Genomic DNA, 20,763 nt, shown 5'->3' with positions numbered 1-20,763 from the left:
CCCAAAGTCAAGGAGTAGAGAAACATCCTCCACTCATAAGGAGGCAAAGCAGGCACACAGACACAGGGAGGGAGAGAAATCAGGGCAATCATTCAACTGCCACCATTTGTGATTTGTGATTGGTCTCTTTCCTCCTTTCTCCACTGGAATGTGAGCTCTGAGCAATCAAGGAACTTGTTTATCTTACGTATCTTTACCTGGTCTCTCCAGTACCTGAAGCAGTGTCTGGCATGTGACAGATGTTCAGCAATCCTTTATTACACATCTGAATAAACCCCTGAAAAAAAAAATCCATGTTGAAGTCCAAGCAATTGTCTGTGAAGCTGTCCTGACAGATGGATTTTCAGAAATGGCTCTGTGAGAGATTGACTCGAGCACAGACAAACTTTTGCTTAACAATGAGACTTTTATTAATCACACGCAATTTCATACCTACTTGTTAACAATTGTTTTGGACATGGCCCGAGAATTACAACAGCTACCCTATGTTCAGAATGGCAGGAAAAGCCCATGAAAATGGCCCTGACCAGGACAAAAACCATGCCAGGCATCCTCTGCCCCAGACACAGCAGACTGATAAAATTCAGAGCAGGACCTGGCCCCAAACTACCCTGGCCTCAAACCTGCTTATCCTTTGGAGCAGAGAGTGGGCAAAAGGTAGACAGAGGGTAAGTTACAGAGGCTTATGGTCCTCCCCATGTGCCTCCAAGGAGAGTGGGGCAGACAAGAAGTTAAACTGTTGTGGCAAGCACCCAGGAGCATGAAAACAAGCGGCCTTTGCTGTGAGGACGCCAGCTCAGCCAGTGAGCACACTCAGGAACTCTGGATTCAGAGTCCAGAGTGCTCGCTGCTATACCATCAAACCACCAAACCCCATGTAACTCTGAACAAGGCTGCTGAGCAAATGAAGGGAGACGTGCAGGGTGAAGCCCACGCCTCTGCTGGGCATCTTTCATCTACGGTTTTCAAACAGTGCTCCCTGAGCTTTTTACGGTGGACATCACCCAGTGGCATTCTTCATACGTGCTCATTCTCACTTATTAAGTATATCCATGTACTTTTAAGTATCACTCATTTTAGTGACCCATCTTCTGCATTTACATTCTTCAAATTATCTTAAGATTTATTTATGTATTTGAGAGAGAGAAAGAGCAAGGGGAGGGCCAGTGGGAGAGGGAGAGAATCTAAAGCTTGGAACCACAATGTGGGGCTTGATTCCACAAACCTGAGATCACCACCTGAGCCAAAACCAAGAGGGAGAAGCTTAACCAACTGAGCCAACCAGGACCCCCCTCCTCATATTATCTTTGATCTATGTTTTTTGCCCCTTAGGATTTTTGTGAGGACTTTAGCTTAAGTAAAACTAAAAAGTAGTAGTTGTTGCCACTTATACGATGCCCACCAAGGCGCTTTGCTAAGTGTTTTAAAGGCATTCAAGCCCCGCAGCCACCGCATTAACGGAGAAATGGAGGTGAGCAGAGAGCGGTCAAAGGCTCATGACAGTGGGACAAGGGTTTGAACCCGAGCGGCATGGTGCAGAAAGCATCAAAACGCAACAGGGATGTGTCAAAATCTTTATGTCCCAAACACCGAGCCCAGGGAGGGCTCACCAGCAGACCTCCAAGGTATGGGGCTCATTCTGTGCCCCCAGGGTGCCCCTTCCACTTTTATGGATCACAACGTGATATCGAGCTGGCACACGAGCTACAGAAGGGTGCCAGGGCCAACACGTCGCTCCTTTCAAGATTTAAAACATCCAATTATTTTTTTTATTTTTTATTTTAAAGATTTTATTTATTCATAGAGACAGAGAGAGAGAGGCAGAGACACAGGCAGAGGGAGAAGCAGGCTCCATGCAGGGAGCCCGACGTGGGACTCGATCCCGGGTCTCCAGGATCACGCCCTGGGCTGCAGGTGGTGCTAAACCTGCTGCGCCAACGGGGGCTGCCCTAAAACATCCAATTATTGCAGTTAAAACAGCGGTGGTCGCTTTTCTTGCCGGCCCCCCGCTGGCGGCCCCTGCGCAGAAGAGGTGGGGGAGTGAGAGTGGCCCCGCGTCTGGACCAGCGGGGGGCGCCCCAACACCGCTGACCCCGGCGAGCGGGCGGCACCTGCCAGGAGCGCGGGCACCTGAAGGCCTAGACCGAGACTTCTGCAGATTTCTCTCTTCACGTGCAATCAACCCTCGGGCTCTCGGGTCGTGACCGGTGGGCGTGCCTTTCCTAGCCCCCGTCCTTCCCGGGGCTGAGCCCAGGACGGGGAGCGGCGCTGTGACGCTCAGCTAACACCAGATGGGGCACGACCACGAAGTCCTCAGGGAGTCGCAGAGCCCCGAAGGGCCACCTGGAGATGCCGCCCTCGTCCTCTGCCTCCACATGTGCCACGTCCCAGAGACAAGTTTTTAAAGATCTTCTTGATTTTAGGGGCAAGCTCCAGCAGGACATTCTGCCCAAACAGAAATGGATTTTGAAAGAAGCCTCTCCCTACGTGAACTCCAGCTTACGCACTCATGCATCATCCAAAAGTTCCCGGGTTAACATGAATACAGTTGGCTTTTGGACTGCGTTTGATCAGCCTGACCATGACTGTCCAAGATGGCACTCTCAGACCGGGCAGGCGTGGGGTGAGGACGTGGTGAGGTAGAGCTCAAGGGAGAGGGAAGTTCACCCTAGGGAACCTGCATCTTGAATTCAGTTCCACCAAGGGAAGGGCAACACCTGATCCCACAGAATACCTGGAATGAGTTTGCAACATTTAAAGCCAGGGGGTACATGCTCACACAAATGACAAACACCATTCATTTGTTTGGTGCCAGCAAAAAGGATGTCCTGAACATGAAGAAGATAACAGTGAACTAAACAGATGGATCAGACCTCTTTCTGGGTTGTTCCCCCAGAGAGGTGGAAACAGATAAATGAACAAGACAATGTCCTACAGCGCTGAGTATAGTAACGAAACAAGGCAATGTGATAACAAGATACAGGGAAAGTTTGTATCTTGATTAGGATATTGCTACACAGGTGTACAATGCAACTGTTCAAATTCCCCAAACTGTACACATGAGATAAGATAGGTTCATTTCATTGTATGTCGATTTTATCTCATTTAAAAACTTTTAGTAAATGAAAAAAGTGATGGGAAGGAAGACATCAGCTAGAGTGATGGAGATGGCCTCTCTGCGGGTGGACATTTGAGTGGAGATTTGAACAATTAGAATGAGCTAGAATAAGTTTTCCATGCCATGATCTAGTGTCTCTTCCCCCCAAGATGCTGCAAGAGGAAGAACCCATTCAAAGGGCCCAAGTAGAGAATGTGTTGGAGAGGTCCCAAGGCCTGGACTGATCAACAAGTTGGCACCAATGCATACTCCAAAAAGGAGGCCAGGAAAACAGCCAAAAGTTGAGTCAGTTGAAAAAGGACAAGGTCAAATGCCATCAGCAGGAAAGACACTCCCCAACCACTGTCCTGAGCTCCATAAATGCCCCCTTATAGGAGTGTACAGGCCATCCTGTGCTCATAGCCTAAGGAAGCCTTATGTTCCAGGGAACAAATGCCTGGTTGGTCCACATGGTGTATAATTAATCCCTGAGTCTGTAGGGCAAAGAGTTTCTGTAATTTGGGCAAGTGGCTGGAAACTCAGCAGAATGTTCCCAATTCTTGACATCTGCATGCTCTGAGATGAATGAAGGAAATCAACTCAAAGTTGCCCCTAAATACCCAGTGGCCTGGACTCCTTAGGAAAGGTAAAGCTAAGTTGACTATCTGAGTTGGGGCTATCTGCTGTCACCCGAGAATGGAGATGACCTCACCCAAGTTGGGATAAGTTGGAGCAAATCGTTTGGGCAGGGAGTGAGAAAACAGAGGGGCAATTTCAGCAGGTCGTTAAAGCTTACACGGAGGAGGGCTTGGCCTTCTGAATTACCAGCAGTCTCCTTCTTGGGATGGGCTGTCTGTTGAGAGATGAAACACCCTCTTTCTTGGCTCTCAGTGTCATAATGGGATCTTACTGGTTTCCAGTGTTCAATAAATGACAGGGGGAAAGAACCAAGCTTTCCAAGATCACTTGGTGCTTTGGGAACTACCCATAAATATGTGGTGTCCTTGAGATGGTTACAAGAAGAGAGTAGTCCCTGTAAAGCAGGGTGTTGGGCTGGGCGGCCTGGGGTCAGCACTGCCTTGGCCTCATTTCACTTAACTTTGTTTTTCCTGACTGAGTGATGTTCTGGGCTTCCACTGGTCTGTATTTCCTGGTCTTCTAACAGAGCCATCCAAAAGACTGGAGGCACTTCTTTGATCTAACTTCACTTTTCCCAAACTAATTCAGGTTTTCTATAGTATGGGTAGGCTGGGAAATGGCCCCCAAAGATACCAGGAACCTGTAAATATTACCTTTTAGAAAAGGGATCTTTGCAAATGTGATTAACTTGAGTTTTTTGAGAAAGAGAAATTTGATGGATTGTTTAGGTAGGCCATAAATACATTTCTGGAGTGTCACCTTGGATGGAGGAGAGAAACCTTTCTTTCTGGGGCATCCAGAGAATTGCAAGCTGAAAAAATGGGAAACAAGTTTACAAAAGTGTGGAGTAATTTAAAGATCTATATCTACCAAATTGCTGCTTTTAACACATACAGATACAACAAGTTCGTGTAGCAAACATCATCCATATCCACTTGCCATTTCTGCACATACTCCTGACCTGTAATGGCCAGCACTTGTGTCACCTGACTATGGACTTTCTTTGGCCATCAGGGCCTGTGTACCCTGAAAGCCAGACGTGCCAGGGAATTAATGCATCTCCCACCCCCAAGAGAAGCCCCCTCCCTACCAATGCCTGGTGGAAGTGGGTGTGTCAGTACCTCAGCTCCCTCATCCCTCTGAGGTGGGCTCTGTCCTGGCTTTCAGGGGTCTCAGGTGGATGGAGCTCTAGTTGCCTAGAGTGGTAACTTAATTGATAACACATGTTGATATGTGAAGTATTTGTGTGTGTGTGCATGTGATACATTAGTAGCACTATCCTGTCTGCATCTCTTACCAACTAGCTGTTTCTTTTTTTCTAATCTTTTTAAAGATTTTATTTATTTATTCCTGAGAGACACAGAGAGAGGCAGAGACATAGGTAGAGGGAGAAGCAGGCTCCCTGCAGGGAGCCCAATGTGGGACTTGATCCCAGGACCCTGGGATCACGCCCTGAGCCAAAGGCAGACATTCAACCACTGAGCCACCCAGGTGCCCCACCAATTAGCTATTTTCACTAACATTCTGTCTTGGTATCTACTTTCAGATAGTGAAATTGATTTTGTGCTACATCTGTAGACTTTCACATTCTTTCTCTACAAATTCTGAACCAGGCAAGTATCATACACTGTGAAACAAATCTTTATCACCAGGACTTTCAGATCTTCTATGTAGTTCATTGAAACCAAATTATTAGCTTTCAGTATGTCTCCCAAGAAAGATAGTATTAGAGATCTTGATCTTCTGGGGGATGCATTTGTGCAGCACCTTCCTTCAGGGGGATAAAGCAATTTAAGTCATGGCCACCCAGCAGGGTCCATTTACAATATCCTATGTGGATTCTTGTGGCCAGCTTATCCTTTGAGTGACTCCTGAGGTTTTGTTTTCTCCCCCTTCACCATGCCAAATGTCACACTGGCCTGAAAAGGAATTTGTGACCATAAGGGCAACTTAAATTTAGTCTTACAAAGCTTAAAGTCGGCATTATTTTCCTCTTAATTCAGGGTATGTTTTAGTGATTACATTTGAGAAGAACATGGTGCATGATTCTCAGATGGATTTTTGGGCCCCAGCTCAAAAGTGGGATGAACTTCTAAAAAGTATTATTTCATCTTATTCATCTTATTTTTAAACTAGATCCAGGGATCCCTGGGTGGTGCAGCGGTTTGGCGTCTGCCTTTGGCCCAGGGCGCGATCCTGGAGACTCGGGATCGAGTCCCACCCACATCGGGCTCCCGGTGCATGGAGCCTGCTTCTCCCTCTGCCTATGTCTCTGCCTCTCTCTCTCTCTCTCTCTCTCTGGGACTATCATAAATAAATAAAAATTAAAAAAAATAAATAAACTAGATCCATGAGTGATGGGCATATACATGGAACTCGGGGTAAGGAGTGCTGCAGTGAGAGGGTCTATGATATGCCACATCAGGAAAATTAGTCTACCTAAATATTGCTTTCTTGTTTTTCAGTGTTTAGGGTTTAAGGCCAGAGTTATTAAGGTTTAGGGCTCTGCGTTTCAAAGGCAAAGTCACATTTAGGTCCAGGTAGGCCTCACGGGGGGGGGGGGGGGGGGGGGGGGTACACTCTGTCACAGTTCTCATGCCATTTGGACGATTAGGATGAAGGCATAGCATCATTAGGGGGAAGAGTATAGGGTTAGGGTTGTGTGGCCAGGGTATATATCGGTCTGCTCTAGTCTGCTTTTCAGGATTATTAGTTTATGTTAATCAGGCATTGGGGTTGTCAATGTCAGAGAGAGTCAGAGCCAACCATACATCAATCCACTGTCATCTGGAACTCAGTCTTTGGGTTCAGCATGAATGGCTTCCCTGGGTCAAGGTTAAAGTCAAGGTATATAAACAGAACCCTGCTCTTTGGAACATAGATGTTGAGTCATTGGGATGTGGGGCAATCGTGGTCAGGATAGGCCGTTGACAAAGTGTCTGTTTCATTCCTTAGGGTTTTAAGATCGCTGCGTCATTAATGTCAAGTTCATTTAAGTTGTTAGCACTAATGTCGCTGAGAGTTGGAAAGTCAGGCTCATTAGATCTAATCTCCATTTAAACTATTTAAGGTCAATTTGGGTTTAGGATAATTTTGGACCAATTAGAGTCGTTTAGACAGTCTGGGATGCTAGGTGTAATTAGGCTTTCTTGGGTCTTTTAGGATCTTTTGGACTGTAAGGGTTCAGAGTCATTTAAAGTAAATTTGAATTTTTAAGGCATTTAGGGAGATGCAAGGTTTAAGATCCTTTAGACTCCATTGTGATCTGTAGGGTCATTCAGAATTGTCTGAGTTAGTTTAGGGTCATGTGGGATTATTCAGGACTTAGAGTTTTAAGCATCATTTGAGAAACGTTAGAGTGTTTAGAGTTATTTAAGATTTAGCGTTTTGGGATGCTTGGGTGGCTCAGCATTTGGGCATCTGCCCTCGGCTCAGGGTGTGATCCCGGGGGATCGAGTCCCACATCGGGCTCCCTGCAGGGAGCCTGTTTCTCCCTCTACCTATATCTCTGCTTCTCTCATGAGTAAACAAATAAAATCTTTTAAAAAAAGAAGATGAATGAATGAATGAATGAATGAATGAATGAATGAAATCAGAATCCCTTGGTAGAAAATGCAGGCATTTTAAAACTCCCCAGGTGACTGTGGTGTATGACCAGGTTGAGAGCCAGCACTTTATACTGGGTTAGCACAGAGCTACTTACATGGACCAGCAGCCTCGGTGTCATGGGAGAACTTGTCAGAGATGCAAATTCTTGGCCCCAACACCATCTGTGGAATGAAGAACTCTGGGGGTGGAACCCAGCGTTCTAGTTTAATAAGTTCCTGAGGTGATTCTGATTCTGAAGTTCAAAACTATTGGCACAGAGTTTACAAGAATCTTCAGGATCCCTGAAGTTTTTTAGGATGGAAGATTCTAAGGGCATTTTAGGATCACTTACGTCATTTGGGTTAGTTTAGGCTTCTTTATTGTTGGTTTAGTATACGTATCCTTGTAGGGTCCGGGTAAACACCTGAGGTAATTATTTTCAAATTAGGTTTATTTGAAAATTCCCTGAATCCCCAAAAGTAATCTTCAGTGCCATTGTCCCTGGACATCTTCTTCCCTAAAGCCCTTGGAGAAGGTGAGCTCCTGCTCTGTGGGGAGATAAGTCAGAGCAGTTCCTGAGCTCCTGGATCAAACCTCCAGGGCCCTAAGAGAGGAATGGGGATGTCCTGTTTGCATGTGGGCGGAAGCGTACATTATCCAGAATCCACCGTTCAAGGCCTTGGTTAGCCAATCAGGCACTGCTTCTGGTACTCAGTTCTTAATAAAGAGAACCTCAGAGTGTCAGAAACTGAAAGTAGAACAGTCCAACAGCATATTCTGGATGGCCTCAGGTTTCCAGAATTTATAAGAAGGGGTTTTTCACTTTCGAAAGCTGTTGCTTTTCTAATTCCTAAAAGAAGCATTAAGAGTGCGATTACAAAGTGGACTTGGTGTCCAGGGTGACTGAGCCTAAACACAAAGAATTCCCCAGTTTCTCACACAGAGATTGCATCCTTCAGACTCGCAAGACATCAGGATGGATGGTTTTCTCAAAGACCCTAGAATTACGGATGTGATTCTTCCTTTCTGTCGTGTGTATGTGTGTGTCTGTGTTGTTACATTAGTATGCATGCATGCAATGTCTCTTACATGCACACACGTATATGGTTTTGGCACACAGGGACTGCATTTCGATTGCATGATGGGCCTCTTTGTATAACAAGGACTTCGAAGTCTTGCATTTGGAGAAAACTGACCCCCGCCCCCCAGCAGGGAGACGAGGGCCTAGCTGACTTTCATGTTCTGGCCACTGCTTGTGGTTTTTTGTGTGTTTTTTGTACAGTATATGTGCTTCTGGACCCTCACTACTTTTGGACATACCAGCAGGAAATGTTAACCTAAAAGCCAATGTAATAGAAACACAAAGAAAACATAATCCTACCACCCCAAGGTAATTTTTTTCATAGGTGTTAAGTAGAAGCCTGACATCATATTGAATATGCTATTTTATTCACTTTGGGTAATAATATTTTTCATGTTTCTACAAAAATTCCATAATTATACCTTTAACAGCTGAATCATATTCTTGTTTATGGTTTCTATTTTATCTGCAACATTATCACAGAAGAAAGGAAGAAAAAGTCCTATTTGGCTTTCTTTTTCTTTTTTTTTTTTTAACTGAAGTATACTACTTGGCTTTCTTTTTTTTTTTTTTTTAAGATTTTATTTATTTATTCATGAGACACAGAGAGAGAGAGAGAGAGAGAGAGAGAAAGGCAGAGACACAGGCAGAGGGAAAAGCAGGCCCTACGCAGGGAGCCCGATGTGGGACTTGATCCCAGGACTCCAGGATCACGCCCTGGGCCAAAGGCAGGCATTTAACCGCTGAGCCACCCAGGGATCCCCACTACTTGGCTTTCATTAGAATTATTTAGATCATTAGGGAGAGCTGCTGTCTTTCCGATCCATAAATGAGGTATACCTTTCCATTTTTAAATTTTGTTTTCTAATCTCTTATTGCTGATACACAGAAATAAAATAAATGTGTATATATTCATTGTTTTGTCAGCCTCACAGATTCATTTAGTACTTCCAAATAATTTCTAGATTATTATGACCAGTTTAAATTCAGCTTTCCCTTGCTGGTTTCTTTTAATAGGTCATGGACATTGTAATTTGTTCTTTTTGCTTAGATAACTCAAGAGTTTTTTTTTTTTTTTTAAAAAAAAGAGTTTTTAGGCAAACCACTCAAATGTATTTTTGTGACCTGTGTTATAGATAAATTTTGGCTAAGGAACTTTAACAACTTAAGTTGGGTAATATGTGGCATTTCTGTAATTATGTGCCTTACCTTTAAGAATCTTTCTTTGGGATCATTTTGGACTCAAGGTTTTTCATAGCCCCAGACATCCAATACTTGGTACATGTGGTAGTTCTCGTCAGTTTGTTCTCTAAATGACACTCCAGACATCTCTGAGACATAATTACTTCCCATTAGCAAGACATACCCACACTGTCCTGCACCTTCTGCCCTAGTCTATGGCACTAGCTACCCTCCTGGGAGCTCAGATTTCTCTCAGTGGAGGATATTGTAAGAGACCTAAATCTGGGTGCTGCTCACCCCTTAGATGGCTCTGCAGTCATGGGCAGAGTGACATTCCAAGCATGAATTAATGCTAATTAATGCAAAAACTCCTTTAGGAAAAATGGATCTCACTATAATACAAGAACATTTAAATCAGTGTTATCAAAATATTGACACATAAATTATCTACACTGGGGGGCCTAGGTGGCTCAGATGGTTAAGCATCCCCTCTTGATCTCTGCTCAGGGCATGATCTCAGGGTCTTGAGATGGAGCCACCTCCCCATCTGCACTCAGCAGGGAGTCTGCTGGTGCTTCTTTCTCATCCTTGCCCCTCCCCCTAAATAAATAAATAAATAAATAAATAAATAAATAAATAAATAAATATTTAAAAAGAAAATATCCATATTGTATTTGGCCTTTCACCAAAACACGTGTTTAGATTTCAGTTCTATCATAAAATTTAAACTTAAGTCCCAACTTAAATGGTTTTATCTTGAAATCAAAACTTGAGCTGAGATCATGAGTTGACCGCTTAACCAACTGAGCCACCCAGGTATCCCTTAAATCATAAGTAATCATTTTTATTTTGCATAGTTTTAAAATGAAAAGAGCAATGTCGATTTTATCCAAGTTCAATTTTCATTAGGTTTGCTTGCATCTAAGTATCTTAGCAAAACCTATTCAAATGTATTCAAAACTTCACAGCTCTGTCTTATGCTCACGGCAAACTCCATTCAGTCCTAGCTTCATTACCTAAAATAGACAAAACCAAATTATTTCATTAAATCTGTTTCCATAAAGAAAGCCAAGAACTGATGGCTCCTTGGGGAAAGGTTATTAGAATTTGCTGGGTAGTTTTCAGTACTCTTAACTCCTGTAAGGCTTACTGCCTAACTTGGGGTGTTGGGGGGACCACAGACAGACTGTTTATCTTTATCTTTGTCACTTACATGCACTGTCTGAACAGTACAAAAACCTCACTGCCTTGGAAGTGTTAACTGTCTGTTCGTCTGTTTCACCCAGCTTAGTTAATTCAGCAACTAAAAAGCTACTGCTCAGAGTGAAAATTCTAAATATAAAAAATCAAAGTAACACTTAAAGGGAGAGTTGATTCATCCAAATTCTTCTCTCTCCTTAATTTTTTTAAATTTTTTTTTTTAAGATTTTATTTATTATAGAAAGTATGAGCAGGGGAGGGGCAGAAGGAGATGGGAGAAAGAATCCCAAGCAGGCTCTCTGCTGAGTATGGAGCTGGATCTGGAGCACAACACAGGGCTGATCCCAGGGCCCTGAGATCATGACCTGAGCCAAAATCAAGAGTTGGATGCTTAACCAACTGAGCCACCTGGGTGGGCACCCCTTTCTTTCTCTTTTAAAAGAAACACCTAAGTATTATTTGAGGACATTGTTAAAAATCTTATCTTGGTTGTTAGCTTTTTTGAGAGGCCAAATTATGTTGGTCACTATTTATGCTCTTAGGAAGACAATTATCAATCATATATTCAAATGCTGTAAACCAACCATATAACCCCTCTGTGTTAGAGTTCTCCAGAAAAACAGAACCAACAGGACATAGAGATTTATTTTGACTCATGCAATTGAGGGGTGAGAAGTCCAAAATCTGCAGCGTGGGCTGACCGTCTGGAGACCAAGGAAGAGCCAGTGTTGCAGCTCAAGTCCAAAGACAATCTGGAGACAGAATTCTCTCCTTCAGGAGAGGTACTATTTTTCCTGTAAGGCCTTCAACTGACTGGACGAGGCCCACCCACATTATGAAAGGTGATCTGCTTTATTCAAAGTCTACTGGTGTAAACCTTAACCTCATCTAAAAAACACCTTCACTGCAACACCTAGACTAGTGTTTGACCAATTATCTGGGCACCATGGCCTAGCCAAGTTGACACAGAATTAATCATCACACTGGCCTCTCACATAGGGTAGAATTTGGGCCTTCGTCTGAAGTTTTACTTTTGGCAACCCAAGGGAAACTGCCTCCAACAGAGGCAAGTCCAGGTCCTCACATCCCTACAAGGTGGCTTGGCCATTTTAGAGATAGGCAAACCAAGTCCTAGCAAACATTTCCACAAACTGGCCGCAGGATCCAAACAGGCCTGGGGTAGAGTCAGGACAAAATCCAGTCTCATCAAATGGTAGTTCCCAGCTCTTTCCACCACAACTGGCTCCAGCAGGACCTGAACTCAAGACTCATAGGGGACATTCTCATTGCACTCCCTGTTTGGAATCTTATAGCCAAGTCTGAGCCCATTCAAACCATAAACTCTGAGGGAAGAAAGTCAACTCATTTCCTGGATGTGCCTTCACATTCCCATCCCCAGCGCTCCCACAAGGCAGGGCTCCCCACGTGGCACCCACACATGGACCTTTCCACAGAGGGACTTCTCTTTGAAAAGTGCTTTATTTCAACAAGATCTAAGTTAGGTGCATTAAAACATATCAAAATGTTACAGACATTTATGGCTCCCTACTGGGGCCTTGTCAAATTACGTTATGATACCCAGATGCAACAGTTTGTAAGTTCAGAACCAAACACTGAACCAGGTCAAGTACCATGGATGAAGGCAAGTTATGGTTGAGAAAAGACACTTCACAAATGTAACACAAGTGGGAAAACCTTGAAGAAATACTAGCAGGAACACACCAGAAGCCATCAGCCTGGGAAGAGGTCTGCAATCCGCTGGGAAGACTCTAAGGGCAAACTGAGATTTGTCTACATCTTGTGCTTGGTTCAAACACAGGGGGTGCTGTAACCTCCCGAGACAGGGTAAATGCTTATCAGTTCCGCCTGCAAGAAGGGGCGCCACATTCATTTGTATCTCTACCTCTTTCTCGGAGATCATTTCTCATCTCATCTGACTCAAGCAAGACTTCATATGAAACAACTTAAGTAGCACCTCAAACACGTGTGCTGCTGCCTCAAGGATGCTGGAGACTTCCTCTACTTATTATTTTAGGCCCCACATCATGATTTGGCCACGAGACCCTAAAAATCCCTTGTTCATCTAAAATTTCTCTCTTGGCCTATCTATGGCACCATATTCTCCATGCTATGGAGCTTGGCCTTTTTTTTTTTTTTTTTTTTCTTGGATGAGAGCTTCTCTTAAGAGAGTCTCTTGCTCTTCTGGGACCCATTGCTCCTGACACTCTGAAACAACCACCCTCACCCTGCAGAAAAGAATTCGTGCCAAGGTGTTTCGCATCTGGGAACAGATTTGTGCTTGTCATTATATTTCAAAATCTTATCTACAATGGTGATAAAATGGCTTTATCCGGGGATCTCCAGGAGAGACTATTGTTTTCTTTCTCGTAGGGAGGAGGGAAGGGTGCAGATATTTCTCCTTGAAGTCTCAGCCCAAAGCCTCAGTTTCTGGTCCCGGCATTTTTCCCACAGGTGGGTGGCTAATCTGAGCTCCTTCCTCCCCAACCTCATTTGAAGAATTCAATTCCAGCAGCCTGGACCCCAGGACACACATTCCTCTCCAGCCTGCTCTGGCAAGCCTGAAGTCTGTGCTTCTAGTCCCTTTGCAAGACAGCTTCCCTCCCCCCCCACCCCCGCCCGTGTCTTTAACTCATCACCTGCCCACTCATGTGATCACCGAGAATGTGACCTTGTGCTTAATTCCACCATCACCTGGGGGAACAGACCCCCTTCCCAGCCAGATGGACTCAGGCTTTTCCTTCATTTGATCACCTTGTAACACAAGCCCCTAGAAAAAGAAAGCCAGATGTGGCTCTACTGCTTTTTCACAAGTTAGGAAAATAACCCCATAAATTGGCCTTTTGTTCTTCACACAATTTCAGGTTCATCGCACGAAATTACATAAACCCACATAAATCAGTGGAGGAATTCAAAGCTGCCAAGCCATGTGATACCAGTGAGAAAATCCGGCTCCACACCGTGGAGAAGTGTCTCTGTTTCAGCCACTGCTATTTCAAAGGACCTTTCCAAAATTCCTGATCCGGTTATTAGGACGTGAGAAACGATCTCTAAACAGGGTGGGCCACAATGGGAAAGTCCGGCCCGCGTGAAGTGGAATGTATCCTGTCGGATGCGATTTCCCCTCACTTCTACCCGACCCCCACCCCCACCCCCATCTTTAAAAAGCCAGGCCTGCCTTGGAAAGGGCTCTGGCAAACCTGACGTTTTGCAACATTTCCATATTTAACCTCTCATAGTGCTAGTGCAAATCAAAGAGAACTTTTATAAACCAGAAATAGCTGTTCAACAAAAGTTAGCGGTTAGCACATTTGCTTTGTGGAAATGTTTCTGCCTCACCCACCAAGGAGAACCACTGGTGCCAATGTAGGCTTGGAAGAGTCAAAATAAAAAGTAGCTGGAAGACAAGTTTCTTAAGCCATTTTCTCAAATGCAAAACTCAGGAAGTGTGTTTGCATTCACAAACCGGAGCTCTCTCTCCCATCTGTAACAAAGGAAGCCTCTAGCCGCCCCCCACCCCCACCACAGGCCCCCCGGGGTTTTCTCTGCGTGTTGCAGAGCCCTACCAAGGTGTATGATTGAGACCAGGGCCTCCGGATTTCCAGTCCACGCCCCCACAGGGCTGGTGGTGCTGTCCCCAAAGAGGTTGCCTTGCTAAGAGACCCCCGGCAAAATGCCAGGTGGCAGCATGCCATCTTTTGGAAAGTCAACAAGAAGATCACAGCTGTGAGCCATCTAAAGAGGCCAGGGAAGCCACAGAGGAGAGCAGCAGTCGGGAGGACAGGAACGGCTCTGCTGCAAACATCCACCTTCCTTGTACTCCTTCCGCCAACTGCCCAGCTCCCCAAACCTTTCTTGGAGAGGAAGTGAAGAGATGGGGAGACCCCACCCCAACAAGGCTGAGACACCTGCTGTTAGGAGCTCCCAGCTTTGCTTGGTTTATCTCCACAGCCAGGCACCCTGTCTGTCCCTCTTCGGAGTCTGTCAGCCACACCGGTGCCTAGCTACCCAGCAGTCTTCCTGATGGGAGCCACAGGGGCCAGACTGCCCTCCCTTCCCCCCATTGGGGTCTGTTCTAAAGATCACCCAGGTGGCTGCCCAGAGAAGCAGAAAGAGAAGCTCCACCCTCCCTATGCACCAGCACAGGGCAACCCGAAGAGCTTCCCTGAGCCCCAAGCTCGGTCAGTAGCAAGGTCCTCATGCTTGGAGTCTGTCTCCAGGCACAGGGCAAGGGCAATTGCAAGAATCCCATGGCTGGAAAGAATAAAGCCTTGACTTCAAACACATGGCCTCAGATCCAAGTGCAGGGAGACCCTTGATGATGAAAAATGGGCTGGCTTCCCAAGCATTTGTCATTTCTGCAAGGAACCTCTACGGGTCCCTAAAGATGGAAACTCTGGCCACCACCCCAGGACAAGGCCAGGCCTGGGCCACCAGTTGACCAGGAATAAACCGGTGAGACCCTTCCTTCAACTCAAGGAGGCACCGAAGAGTTGGGGTTGGCTTCCATGGCATGGGGTTGGCAGGCTGAGCAAAGCAGCAAGCTCCTCCCCGCTCTCCTGGAGGTGGCCATGGAGGTGAGGACAGAGGCAGAATCCACGTGGATCATCATATACGTCTTTGTTATTTAAAACAAAGTTTCCAGTGTAAAAACTTGTGGGCTTATTGCATCTACCCCACAGACGATTTATCTTCCCCTTTCCACCAGACCTCCCCCAAGGAGGTCTATTTCTATGGGGCTGCTATTTCATTAATTTCCGATCCCCAAGCCCTCTGCATGTACAGGGGAGTCTCGACCAATACATAAATACCCCAAATGGTGAGCTTGCTGAGACCCCTTCCCCTCTGAACATGTGTGGCCGCTCCCGGGTACTTGAGGGAAGAAATCATTTCTCCAACTTCAGCCCCTCAGATTGGCGACTCCCCCGATGCTCCTGCCCCCGAGCAGCACACCTGCAAGCCCCGGGGCGCTTGTGCTGGTTGCCTGGAATTCCATTCCATGTGAATCTCAGGTAGGCACGTGGATATGTACCATGTGTGCACACACGCTTACGTGTGCACACGTGTGCTCATGTGCACACACACACACACACACACACATTTTCAGTCCTTATAACAAAATTCAAAAGTCCTGTGAGTGAAAGAAAGGAATGGAGCTGGGGATCCAAGGATGGGGAGTCGTCTGCTGGCTTCGCCAGCCGCTCTGGGCAACAGATGGTAGCTCGGTGGGAGCTGGTGAGGTCTGTATCTATACGTTTCCGTGGAAGGAAGGCACCCAGCTTCCCGTGCGTCTGCTCGTGTCAGCGGCGGCCCCCGTGGCATCTGGATCCCCTCCCTCGTGTGGCTCAGATGGTTGCTGGGGTCTCGGCCATCTCCTCCAGCCTCTGCCGGATCATCAGCCGGAGCACGGTGTACCTGGGGACAGACACAGCTGCGGAGGGCAGCAGGGACCAACACACCCCCCCACCGCCTGGGTCCCAGGGGCGGCCTGTCGGTCCCTCTGCTTCTATCACCGGCCCAGCCATCAGCCACTCTGTGGCTTGTGTTCATTTCCATACCCCGATGAGAGGAACTGAACAGACCAAATCCAAACCAGACGATTTGACTATTGCTAGAAATTCTGGCAAAAAAAGGATGGGAGGGCGAGAGAGCAGCGCCAACAGGAAGGGTTCCAAGTGCTCACTCTGCCCAAGGCACCACCACAGTAGCACGGGGCCTTCACCTGCGCTGGACCATCTGACATGGCCATCATTTGACCATTCTGAGGGGCCTACAAGAACGGCAGCTTCATATGCTTCAAGCTAATACCAGTCCCTACAGATTTTACAGAACAGGCCAGAGCGACTACCAGGCATGGGGATCCACGGCTTGATGCAAGTGGGTCCCCACCCCTTCCCTGACCTGAGGGAGTGCAGATGCTGGGGCCTCCGTGCAGGGCTAACGAGGACATTCCTCATGCCCAGGGCTTTGCCCGGCACGGCAAAAGCTGTCTTTAAAGTTTGGCATGGGGCAGCCTGGGTGGCTCAGCGGTTTAGCGCCGCCTTCAGCCCAGAGCACGATCCTGGAGACCCCGGATCAAGTCTCACGTCAGGCTCCCTGCAGGGAGCCTGCTTCTCCCTCTGCCTGTGTCTCTGCCCCTCTCTCTCTGTGTATCTCATGAATAAATAAATAAATAAATCTTTAAAAAATAAAAAATAAAGTTTGGCATGTAGCAAGCATTCAGAAAACGCTAACTGCTTTCCTACTAGCTCTTATCACTGATAGGGCAAATATAGCATTGGCGCTATTCTCCGGTGGCAGAAATTAATCGTTTGTTCCGCCACAGCCATGAAAAGCAGTCCACTTTATGACTAAACGTGGCAAAAAAAAAAAAAAAAAAATCTTCCCAGAGAAATAGGGTGAAATAGGTAAAGGGGATTAAGAAGTGCAAACATCCAGTTGTAAATAAAAAGTCACAGGGATGGAAAGTAGAGCATAGGGAATACAGTAAAAAAATCGTAATCACATTGTAAGGTGACAGATGGGGACTATGCTTATCATGGCGAGCACTGAATAATGTATAGAACTGTTGGATCGCTGTGCCAGACGCCTGAAACAAATATAACACTGTATGTTGACTATACTTCAATCATAATTTTTTTTTAATCCTCCGCAGAGAGATGCTTTCCTGGACTTTTCAAGCCAAATGTAATTCCCAGAAGAGAAATGTTAAGAAGGGAGAAGGGTAGGAGGAAAGGATTCCAGAGATAGGTTGCTTTGACTACTTTCCACTGCCAAGACAACCTTCCTGAAATCCCTGGAACACTTCACGTCCCATATCAAAGTGAGAAGCTGACACAAGAAGCAAAGAGACTGGAGTGCCTGGGTGGTTCAGACGGTTAAGTGTCTGCCTTTGGCTCAGGTCATGATCCCAGAGGCCTGGGATGAGCCCCATGTTCGGCTCCCTGCTCAGCAGGGAGCCTGATTCTCCCTCTCCCTCTGCCAGCTGCTCCCCCTGCTTGTTCTCTCACTCTCTATCAAATAAATAAAATCCTAAAAAAAAAAAAAAAAAAAGAAGAAGAAGAAGCAAAGAAACCAACACCCTTCAGCTTTGTGTCCCCATCTGAGATCTCAATTGGTCATGGGAAGGCCCTGGAAGAAGGACCACAGGACCCAGGCCCACACACAACCACTCAGCACATCCCTACAAGGCACCCGAACAAAGAGCCAGCTCACTGAGGCCCTGGCAGGAGCCCAACCAGTTGCCCTGGGGCCACACATACTTGCGCATCAGCTTCTTAACTTCCCGATCTTCTTCCTCTTGGAGCTTCTGAATAAAGCTTTTAAGGACAGGCATCTCGAACTTTATGTACTGGGCCACCTGGAGAGGAAGAAGTGAGTCTGGGGTGCATGCACGCCCCCTCCCAACCTTATTCCAATTCCTTTTGGTGTCTCTCTCATGAAAGGCACCAAGGCACAGGACACCCGATTCCTGCACTGATCCAGGATTTCTTTAAAGGCAGTAGCCAAGCCTCATTCTTCTCAAGGCTGCAGTCACTCCCTATACATGACACATATCTCCGAACTTCTCATTTCTTGTCCCGTATATCCAATGCACAACAAGGTGATACCAAACAGGGAAAAGCACTTTCTCTTGAGGCAGTGATGCAGAGGAAGACCCAAACCCACAATATTCAATAAACTTCTCTGTTCTCCCCTAAGAGGATTCAGGGAACCATGGCTCAGGATGATGGCTTACATCTAGAGTCTCAAGTGGGCATCCAAATGGGAACTTAACTTGGGAGAGGCTGTGGGGGTGAGGGTGGCCCCTAAGTGAGCTGAAGTTAAACAGCCCTCCCTCCTCCTACACAAGAATCCCCACCCTACTCTATCAACTCTTTTCCATGGGAAAGCCTATTAATATTAACCTTCTATGTGACGTGTGACTTGCTTTGGTCAATGGAATGTGCGTGGACATGACATAAGGTACATATGAGTGGAAGTTTCAGATGAGTTTACAAGGTTTGGCCTGGCTTCTTGCACTCCAGCCAACTGCCATGGGAAGTGTACCCTAGGAAGCCACTACCCCTTAGGCCTGGGTCTCTGAATAAGAGACATGCAACACACACCTGAACTCAACCCACAGCCTAGAGCCGAGCTGGGGCTACCAGCCTGCAGCATCCAAAGCAAGAAAGTAAATGTTTGCTGTTGCAAGCAGCTAAGATTTGGGGATGTTTGTTACTATAGCAAGAGCTGGCTAATACATAACATCAGGCAAAATTATTGCAAACAACTTGACATTGCTAGGAGACATTTGCAGAAACTTCTTAGCCCTCTTACAGGACTCTAGAAAGATGGAAGATTGACTATTTCTATGTAAACCATCTGAAGGCTGAGCATTCCTCCAACCGCCTCCCTAGGGCATACCCTCAGCCTAGTCTCCGTATCACTCTCCCTGCTTCCTAGCCATTGTTCCTTCAAGCAAACCTGGTATTGCAGAATGGCAGCAAAATGGGGCATGGCCCTTGGCCAGAAAGTCAAACTATGTGACGCCTGGGTGGCTCAGTGGTTGAGCGTCTGTCTTTGGCTCAGGTGGTGATCCCAGGGTCCTGAGATCAAGTCTCACATCAGGCTCCCTACAGGGAGCCTGCTCATCCCTCTGCCTGTGTCTCTGCCTCTCTGTGTGTGTGTCTCATGAATAAATGAATACAAGCTTAAAAAAAAAAAAGTCAACCTATACCCTCATCGCAGGTAACCCAACCAAATCACTGCCCTCCTGAGGAGAGACCAACCAAAAGGGGACTCACGTCATAGGTGACTTCCTCCACCTGGTCCTTCTCCATAAGAAACACTTTGGAGACCTGCTCACACGGTCCCTGGAGGATTCGGGCAACCAGAGGGTAATCGGTGTTTTTCAGCTTCTGTTTCTCTGAAACCACACACAGCCAGAACAGCCCTGAGTTTGGCCTGAGGCCTTGCTCACCACTAGTAGTGGCCCACTCAGGGCCCATATGGCCCAGACACCTTAGAAGATACGGCCAGGTAAGTCAGGAGACTCAAGTGATAATGGTCAATTCCTGTTCAAAGTAACTGTTCCCTCCCCACTCTCCCTGACAAAACTACCAGGCCCCAAACCCGTTGGAAGATGCTGCGTCAGAGGAATTGGTTTTATCTTCTTGAGAAAATCTGGTTCCCTTTTAAATAAGCAGTTAGGTTTTAGGCCACATCGGGCATTCCTCAGTGGACTCAGCCAATGATCCCACCAGCCTCAGAGGCAAACAACATTTGGAAGTTTCCAAAAGCCAAACAACAAGCAAGTGAGGCAGAGGTATTGTTTTCCAACTTGCTGTTTGGAGTAAAGTACAAATTGTCAAGTACACTGTGTTTTTCAGACTTACCACCGCTGGTATGCACCACATACAAAGCAAACTCCTCTGCGGAATTCTCGATCTGAATCAGAAACGAGAGGTATTGAAGAAAGCACACATATTTACGCAGCCCATCTGTAAGCCACTCCTTCTTGAACATGCAAAGCTAAATGGATTTTGGGCACTTCTCAGGGGGAGCTCTTTCCAGCTCTCAGAAGTGATGGGAGGGAGGGGCAGGCAGGTAATGTTACCAATAATGGTTGATAAGAACTAACATTTCTTGCACCCTGCAGAGCACCATGCTACACACTTTGCACTTTGCTCATGCTCCCGACAGCCCCTGAACAGGGTCCCACTAATCCTTGTTTTACAGAAGATGACACAGAGGCACAGGGAGCTTCATTAGCTCGCTCAGCTCATCCAATCAGCAGGTGAGGGGTGGGGATTTGAACCCAGAGCCCATGCCAGTAGGCCACTAGGTGGCACTGGCCTCAGTGATAAATAGGAGTCTTGTCTCCAAGAGATTTCTGATTAAAGGGACTGTGGAAAACACACAGAGTAATGGGACTTTAAAAACACTCATGCACTAAAACTTGCACATGTGTCGAAGT

The 20,763-nt window shown here is 46.3% G+C and overlaps 1 protein-coding gene across 3 annotated transcripts in view; it reads right to left on the bottom strand.

The window, feature by feature from the left end:
- Positions 1-12,247: 12,247 nt before the first annotated feature.
- The window catches only part of RASSF2 (Ras association domain family member 2), a 43,050-nt gene continuing 34,534 nt past the window's right edge, over positions 12,248-20,763 (bottom strand). For all 3 annotated transcript variants that reach the window (XM_025469388.3, XM_025469389.3, XM_025469390.3), the window contains exons 9-12: positions 20,183-20,234; positions 19,592-19,713; positions 18,068-18,165; positions 12,248-16,220 (exon numbers count right to left, since the gene is read on the bottom strand). In XM_025469388.3, coding sequence (XP_025325173.1) covers positions 16,151-16,220; positions 18,068-18,165; positions 19,592-19,713; positions 20,183-20,234 — 342 coding nt within the window. In that variant the 3' untranslated portion in view covers positions 12,248-16,150. The remainder of the gene's footprint in view (positions 16,221-18,067; positions 18,166-19,591; positions 19,714-20,182; positions 20,235-20,763) is intronic.

This window comes from Canis lupus, chromosome 24 (genome assembly GCF_003254725.2).
Source record: "Canis lupus dingo isolate Sandy chromosome 24, ASM325472v2, whole genome shotgun sequence".
Taxonomy (NCBI): Eukaryota; Metazoa; Chordata; class Mammalia; order Carnivora; family Canidae; genus Canis; species Canis lupus.
The sequence above is the reverse complement of the archived record's forward strand: the minus strand, read 5'-3'. Positions and strand labels throughout refer to the sequence as shown.